Source organism: Drosophila arizonae, chromosome 2 (genome assembly GCF_054131065.1).
Source record: "Drosophila arizonae isolate 15081-1271.41 chromosome 2, UAZ_ARI_1.0, whole genome shotgun sequence".
NCBI classification, from domain to species: domain Eukaryota; kingdom Metazoa; phylum Arthropoda; class Insecta; order Diptera; family Drosophilidae; genus Drosophila; species Drosophila arizonae.
In genome coordinates this window covers 1,873,171-1,881,797 of record NC_142922.1, presented here as the reverse complement: position 1 = coordinate 1,881,797, position 8,627 = coordinate 1,873,171, and the positions used below count along the sequence as shown (strand labels likewise).

At 40.9% G+C, this 8,627-nt stretch overlaps 1 protein-coding gene across 1 annotated transcript; it reads right to left on the bottom strand.

Moving 5' to 3' along the window:
* Positions 1-2,063: 2,063 nt before the first annotated feature.
* Positions 2,064-6,378, bottom strand: LOC108621622 (UDP-glucosyltransferase 2-like). The gene is made up of 6 exons (XM_018019045.2): positions 6,212-6,378; positions 5,897-6,080; positions 4,884-5,204; positions 3,262-3,941; positions 3,068-3,190; positions 2,064-2,365 (listed from the first exon to the last, which is right to left on the bottom strand). The coding sequence occupies exons 1-6, from the start codon at positions 6,376-6,378 to the stop codon at positions 2,215-2,217; spliced, it is 1,626 nt and encodes a 541-aa protein (XP_017874534.1). The 3' UTR covers positions 2,064-2,214.
* Positions 6,379-8,627: the final 2,249 nt, after the last annotated feature.

Here is an 8,627-nt window from a genome sequence, read left to right as displayed (position 1 = left end):
TGATCACCCACTTCCAACGAGCTATGGTAGATATATGTCCGCCTATAGGGGGCGTGGCAAACCGCAAAAGTTTATATCTCCTACAGTTTAAGAGCTAGAAGCTTCAAATTTGGATAGTTAAGTTACTGGTAGCCTCCTCTATCGACGCCCCAAAAATAATTTTTAAGCCTCTTTAGGGGCGTGGCATATCGAAAAATACCCTGTAATTTTCACATTTTTTTAGCGTAAGAATTAAAATTTTGTATTTAGGTAACCGGTTGCTCGTTCTAAAAACTGGCTAAAATTGAGGAGTCTACGGGCACTAGGGGCGTGGCAATCGGCATTTACAGTGCCCGAATTGCGACATTTATATGCGTCAGCCATCTATTTATGTATATGTACACATAAGTAGGCTTAATAGGCATTGATAGCACGGAAGGAAATATTTTTATAAAATTAATAAAATATAAAAAAGCTAAAATAACAAAAATTTGCAATTTACAAAAAAGTGTTTTCAGCGGGATTTGAACTCGCACCAACCCAAACAGCATGTTTGTCAAAATAGCTAAAATAAAGGTCGTCGGCGCTTAAGTGCCATTCAGTCAAGCTCGCACCTTTCCAATAAAATATCTATTTTATAAAAAACGAAATATGCATGAAAAAATAAAAAAAATAACACTTTACTGTGGTTCGAACCTCCGCTACTCTAACATTATTTGCGTCGCCCTTAGCACCCGCGCCACTGCTTTGCTCGAGCAATCAGTTGCTAAAATAGAATAGGTTAATAAGAGAGCGTCATCAGACAAAACTACAGTAACGGCTAGAAAGTCCAGAAATCAATCGAAATTCTAAGAATGTGAGAAAAGGCGCGCTTCTGTCTGTACGCATAGAATAGACGATGAGTGTGTGCACAAGCATAGGAAAATCGCGCTGATCTGCTGTTAGCTTGAAGCCGGTATCCAATGTATGGATATAAATATATAATAAAAATCAGAGTTGTATAAATTATATATGTATGTAATTTGAATGCAATAGCTATCGATGATTTTTCAATTTTAATGGCATCATGCCGTGTCTTTTGCTGCTCACTAGACTTGAAAATTGCACTATATACTCTGGTTGACAGCGTTTGGGCTGTGAATGAGTCTTCTGCTATCGGTATCGCCCGATTGCAACGTTCTTACTTGTTTTTTTTCTTGTTTTAAGTTATTTTTTTTTTTTTACACATTTTTATATTTATTACATATATGAATCATATTTTGTAATATATAAGTTTATATCATTATATATTACAAAATATATATATATATATATATATATATATATATATATATATATATATATATATATATATATATATATATATATATATATATATATATATAATCTATACTTTAAAATTAATATTTAATTATATTTATAAATTTGAGTCCATTTACCATTTATAAAATCAGTTTTGTAATCAAGCAAAGACTTCAATGAAATTAAAACATTTTTCGTTCATTAGCAACTTCTAAAGCATTCAATAGGTGGTAGAGTAGCTTTATACTTCTGCTTCTTCTACTTCTTAGAACAATTTGCATTCTCTTCAACTTTACCTCAAATGATATTTTATTAAGACAGTTTTCATCAGAAACTACTCACAAATTATGCATGCTCAGTCCCTCTGATTGCTTATGCTATATTGAAATAGACAACTGTGGCTTGTTTTCGCCAAGTGTATGAGCATGTGAGCTGCCAGTCAAGCAGGCATTCGCCTCGCTTTCAGTTTGTGGCGACTCGCCGCGGGGTGCAGCCTGGCCGCAAGACTCTGTCAACGACTCAGTGGAAACTCCTGTAGCTGGCTGCATGTGTGTGTGTGAGTGTATGTAGCTATGTGTATGTGTGTATGTGTATGTATGCTCATGCATGTTGTTGTTATTTTGTGGAACATTATCGTTTCCGCTTCCGCTGCATAAGACTCAATGCACAACGGCAACTCGCTTCGGCGGAAACAGCAAAACACAATTTCGAAAATCTCTTGACATTTATATTTCATTGCACAATGACAATTCTGCAAATTTTTGACAAGTCATAAAAAGCACATGACAACGATGCAGCGATGATAGCTACAATTGCAGGCACAACTCCTGCGCCAACTTCTACTCCTCCTGCTGCTCCAAGTTCAGCTGCAACTTTCCCAGCAGGACATCGACATCGAAATGGAATTACGCGCTGCCCAAATTGTCGATCTCATTAAATTTTTAAGCTGTTTTTCCCATTGTTTCTCTTCTCAGCTTCAATGCTGCCAACTAAATACTTGTGCAGCCTTCGCAATGCTTGCACCACCAGCAGCAGCAGCACGACCAGCAGACATAGCACATCCAGGGAATGGTAGCTACAAAAGCTGCGTTTGTGAAAAAAAAAAAAAAAAAACAAAACAAAATATATAGGAATTATGAATTTAAATTTGTGTACCATAAAATTGTTAGCTATATTTCTAATATAAGCTATATGAACTATCTACACTATATATGTATAGAATATAAATATATATATCTATTCTATATTCTATATATATATACGAAGTATATGTGCAAGTTCTATCTTTAGTTAAACTGACTACTGAATGGCCCAAAATACATTCCCTAAATATAAGCACATTTGGGTATAGTTAAGTGATAAATTCATATTCTGATAGAAAAAAATACATATTGTTTTTTCTGACTAAACTCTATCAATAGTAGATAAGATAAACACTATCTCATTTTCAGATTTAAGATTTAATACTGTATACCATTTGTCAGACCTATATCAAACTTAATATTTATGTGACATCTACACATTTCTTCAATAATTGTCTATCCAATCCATTTCAATGCTGAGCTTATTTATATTTCCAAAATGTCTATCCATCTATATCCATATCTATCTGCACAGAAATAGAACTCAACTCCTACACAATTAAGTATGAATTGCATGAATTGCAATACTCTATACTATAAACTGCCAGATAAAACATACTCTCCATGATATTTAGTCTACAGGAAATTGAGGCTCAATTCCTAATTTAGTCAGAGATTCAAGAAGAGAAGCCGTTGGCAAATACCTCATATGCCTGCCTGGATGCTGTAGATGCTTGGCGCCCTTGTGCCGCATCACATACTCCGTCCAGTAGACGGCCTGCCGCAGGGGCGTGGCCAGCTGGTCGTGGATCAAAGCGCGCCGCTGTCTAAAATGTAAGTGGAGGCTGTTTGAACAAGGAAATGCGCTTGGATGGGATTCACATGGCAGCTGTAATACCTGACGGCGCGCCGATAGCCATCATTATGCAGAACATCGTAGATGGCACAATAGAGCGCCTCCTCGTCCAGGTGGGCCAGCTGCAGCTGCCTGGCGTAGCCGTGGCGCTGGGCCTGAGCGGCATTCGCGTCGTGGTCGCAGAAAACGGGCAGCACAAGCAGCGGCACGCCGTGAAAGACGGCCTCGTGCTGGCTGAGCAGGCCGCCGTGTGTGATGAATAGACGGAGTCGCCGATGGCCCAGGATGTCCTGCTGGGGCAGCCAGGGGCGGACGAGCACGTTGGCCGGCAGCTGGGGCAGCTGTTCGCTGGCATTGCCCGCCCACGTCCACAGCACGTGCTGCTGCGGCAGGCGCGCAAAGACCGCGACAAACAGCTCGCACAGCTTCGCCGGCAGCCGTGCCGAACGGACCGAGGAGCCCATCGAGAGGTAAATAACGCCGTCGGGCGCCGCCTCCATAAACCCGGACAGCTCAACGTCCAGCTGGCTAAGATTCACAGCGGCGCGGCGGCAGTGCAGGCAGGCCACCTCCGCCACATTGGGCAAGTGGGCGCTCGGGTAGCGCACGCTCGGGTGTGAATTCTGCAAAATGAACGAAACGTCACGGCCCAGCACATAGGGATGCGGCACATCCTCGCCGAGATGATGGCGCAGCAGGCGATGCACACGTTGCATGCAGAGCTGAAAGGCAGCAATGGCTTAGTCCAAGCAACACACTCAGAGTGATGGAAAGGGAGAGAGGGAGAAGGGATGGTAGAGAGCGGGAGAGAGCGGAAGAGAGAGGCAGAGCTGGACAGTCTCTGGCCACTAAGCATCATTTAATCAGGCTGATGCATGATAAATCAGGAGCCAATCATGGTCAGGTGATTCCGAGCAACGCTCGTTGCCACTTGACGTGCCAACTACACAGAGAGAAACCAAAATACAATTTATTTGATATCGAGAAAGATGTTTAAGAAAAAAAATTTAGTAATTAATTTATATTTTTAAATAAAAATAAATACATTTCAAAATAAAAATAATAAAAACAAATAATAAATAGTTAACAAAAAAAAAGCAAATAAAAATATAATATTATTTAATTGTATGTAAAAAAATTTTATGTTTAAAATTTGGAGCCCAATAAAAATGATCAAAAAATAATTTTTTTAAATGTATATAAAATCTTAAAACTGAGTGTGCTTAGAGTGCTTTCAAGGCTCAATTGATAAATTATTGAAATGGAAGAGAGTAAGAGAAAGTAAATAGCGGTAAAATTGTGAAAGCTGTTTTGATATCAATAAATACAATTGAAATGCGCCTATAAATAATATTAGGTAATACTGGTATATTATATTGAAACTGTTATGTGGAATGGAATTTGAAAGAATAACAAAATTTTTAGCTGTGTACGCAGGCAGCATACAAAATTGGTCTTAAATCAAGGCAAGGATTAATGCGTTTGCTAGACGGCGTGCATGCCACTGGGGCATAGTTGAAAAGACAAGCAAAAGCATGAGAGATAGAAAGAGATGCATGAGAGTCAGGGACAGGGATAGGGCGAGGGACAGGGAGGGGGAGTTGTAGGCCAATCGGCTGTCTGTAAACATGAACAGACTGAACCGAACCGAACTGGATACTCACCCAGTGCAGCAAATCGGCAATAACATGAGTTAAACAATTTGCCACACGCTGCAAGAAGTCCATGGGCAGTGTCCAAGTGCCAAAGACGTGAGGCGTGACAGCATACGCAACCGGATTGCCGGCCAACGAGACGCTTCCGGTGTAGAAGGCCACCGTATTGATGTAGATGAATGCCGTTACATTTAAACGATGCACAATGCCCAGCGCGCACTCCGGATATGCCCCGTCCACAATCGCCAACTGGTATTGGGCGTGTCGAGGCCACGTTCCATTCCCCAGCAGACGCTGTGTGGCCGGATCGTTGAGCAAACTGTTGCACGCCTGCCAACCATTGAGTAATAAACGTCAGCCGCAAGCTTATCATACCCTCTGTGCTCAGGTGCTCAAGTGGGTAGAGTGAGTGGGTGCGAGTGCAGGGCCGGTAGAGGCTAGGCACATCGAAAATCTACTTAGAACTGTCTATGATTTATCCCAGAACGAATATGTACTTAATCAATTAAGTATCATCTTTCTGGTCATCCTACTATCTGTCTATTTATCGAACTATTCGACAACCTAAAGCATAGCTGTGTAAGTTGATCTTATCGATAGCTTTACCCAGATATAATTTCTTGCGTAGCTCAGGGATAGAAATCCTTTTTTCTTCTTAAAACCCGATCAAACTCAAACTCTTGAAACTTTGTTTTCATAAGCATAACTCGTACATTATAAGGGCGATAGTCGTACAATTTGGTCTGCACATGCTACTATAGCATATGCAAACAAATATAAGACAGCAAAATAACTTAGTTGCAATAGGTCTTCTTCGAAATCTATCAAGAGAAATACTCTCGAAGAATAGGGAAGAAAAAACTGTATGTACAACTTCAAAGTGATGGTACCTGCTAGTCTATCATACCCGCCCACTTGTTTATCCGTTTACTATGGCTGTGTGCATGTGTGAGCCTCTGTGTGCGTATGTGTGTGCGTGTCTTTGCAGTAACTCCACTTTGATGTGGCGCCACGGCAGTTACCTCAATTGGATAACGCATCGCATCGGCCATTGAGAGTGGGGCGTGGCCCGAATAGCGTGCGCCCACCAAATCCCAGTCCGTATAGTTGGCTATGTATTGAACGAGTCGTTGCGGCGTCACCTCCTCCAGTCCATCCACATGGAAATCCGCTTGAAAGCCATTCACAAACGTAATCCGATGGCCACTGCAGGGATTAGCAATACTACACTATGCTACACAACTCAGCACAACGGAACGGATCCGAATCGAACGGAACACAGCACACAGGCTCCACGCACTGCCCCAATGGCAATGGCAGCGTAAGGAGAGACTCACCGCTTGACAAGCGCTCGTCCCAATGCCCAGAAGGGTATTTTGTGCGATTTCGTGCCGCCCATGGTAATCATCAGAATGTTTGAGCCGCTGCCGGCGTGGCAAAGCGTCAATCCGGCCAACAGCCAGCACCACAGCCAGGACATGCGGCAGGACACTCGCCAGGACATGTTCAATGCTCAATGCGCACGCAACAACTGCCCAGTGCCCAATGCCCAATGCCCAATGAGCCGATGCCAAGCGTTATTTCTCAAATAAATAAAAATGTTAATTTTAAATTTCCATCCCCACTCCCCACTCCCATCCTGCCCCGCCCCTCGTCGCGTGTTGCCTGAATGAAAATTACAGTTATTCGCCGTACGTGTTTAATTATTTTTAAATCACACGCAAAGCGGATGGCCAGGCCAGACCACGCCAGAACCCAGCCCAGGGATTATTTTGGTAGCCCAGTCACGTCCCAATCGCCAGCTATTTTAACGGACTCTATCCTCACCCCAGTGCATCCAAGAAACTGCCCACTTAAAGTGCTATTTCCGTGGCGGCCCGCTTAATTAAACATACCCCACTCCCAGCTCCAGCCCATTGAAACTCCACACTGATTTGACAAAAAATTATAAATATCACTGGAAAAAACTAAAAATAATTCCAGACAGACTGGTGTTACATTACACTAATCTGAGCTATGAAATAATTATTATAATGAAGCCTGAAAAATTAAAGAAATCGAGACGAAACAAAACAAATGTAAATATTTCCCACGACAAGCTCGAAATTAATAAGGAAGGCGGGCATACATGACTAGCCCGAGTAGTTTGAGTATAGGGCACGATTACATCAAATGAGAAAGAGAGAGAGAGTGGTAGACAGATATACACATGAGTAAGAAAACATTAGACAAAGAAGGAATTAGTTATGAGAGTGACAGAGACGAAAAGAACGAAAAGGAATGAGGGAAACTGTAGGGCGAGAGTACTATACAGAAGAAGAGAAAGAGAGAGAGAGAGAGAGAGAGAGAGAGAGAGAGATAGCAAAAGGCGAAGAAAGAATGAGTTTAGAAAAGGAGAGCGGTAAAAAGAGAAGAAGAGAGTGTGAGCACTATAGGCAAAGAACAGATGATAATTAGATAATTAAGAGAGATAATATTAGGAGATGTAGAGAGAGAAACCGAATGAGAAATACAAATGAAGGATTTCTCCTTATCTAAAAACAAGTGTAAAGGAGAATGGAACGATTGACAAATATAGAGAGAGTAGGAAGTAGACTGAGAGCTGAGAAATATCAGTACAAGCATCAAGCAAAGCAAGAGAGAATGAGAATGAAAGGCTACAATGCTTTAGGAAGAACAGAAAGAGTAAATGTAAAGCAAATAGAGAACACCAGAATTGTAACAAGATGATAGATGGAAAATAATTCTAAATGTATCCAACACAATTAACTGAATACGAGTAATAAGGGGAGGTATGAAAAAAATAAGGGCAAATTAAATTTAATTAATATATAAAAGGAAAAACAACAGAGATAGAGATAGATAAACGTAAAAGTGCCAGCGAACAACAACAACGAAAAACAAAGAGAAAGCGAGACGAAAAATCATAGAAATAAATAAATGCAAAGTCCGCATCCAAAGCGTAAGCAAGGCTTAGCCTTAAGCTCCAAAATATTTTTAGCAAAATTAAATTTATTTCGGTTATTAAATGCTTACTAAAAATAATAGTCAGAAGAAGCAGCAGAAGAGCTTGATGCTTTCATTAAACTGGAGCTAGATGCGCTCCTAAGACCTTTAAAGCTGTTCAAAAAACATGCACAAAAGGAGCCAGCCTCAAAAGTTTTCAGTTATGATAAAGGTTTTACAAACACACACACACACACTCGCACACGGATAGACAATCTTACTCAATGAATAATAAATAAAGCAAATAATAATTTTTAGAAGTCTTCTACGCATTCATTTATGCTGTTTGCATAGTCAAATGTAAACATAGAAAACCTCTGCCACACACACATACACACACAGCCAGAGCTGTCGATACTCAAAAAGGTCACAGGACATACGCGCACACACACACGCACACATTGTTGATTTATTAGAGCACAAGGCAAACGAACGTGCGTGGGCGTCGACTGCAATTGACTTTATGCAAATTATGAATTCCGATACCGAATGTCCAGTCGACTGGCATCCTGTGGCATCCTGTGGCGTCCTGCGGCCGGACCCGCCCACTCCTGTCCTGATTAACCCATTGCAATACTTTTGTTATTTGCCATTTGTGTATTCGGGCAGTTGCCAATCGAGAAACTCTTTGAAAAGTTTCATTTTTGCTGCTGCTGCTGCTGCTGCTCTGTTGTTGGCGTTTATTAATTAAAATGTTCGCAAAAAGGTCAACGGGAAAAATTATTGTATTTGTTTATGTTTTATTTA

Coding starts and splice junctions, on each gene's coding strand:
- LOC108621622 (XM_018019045.2), bottom strand. CDS start 6,378: ATGTCCTGGCGAGTGTCCTGCCGCATGTCCTGGCTGTGGTGCTGGCTG. Junction 3,191..3,261: donor GGCTATCGGCGCGCCGTCAG/GTATTACAGCTG, acceptor CTTACATTTTAG/ACAGCGGCGCGCTTTGATCC. Junction 2,366..3,067: donor CATCCAGGCAGGCATATGAG/GTATTTGCCAAC, acceptor TCACAAACGCAG/CTTTTGTAGCTACCATTCCC.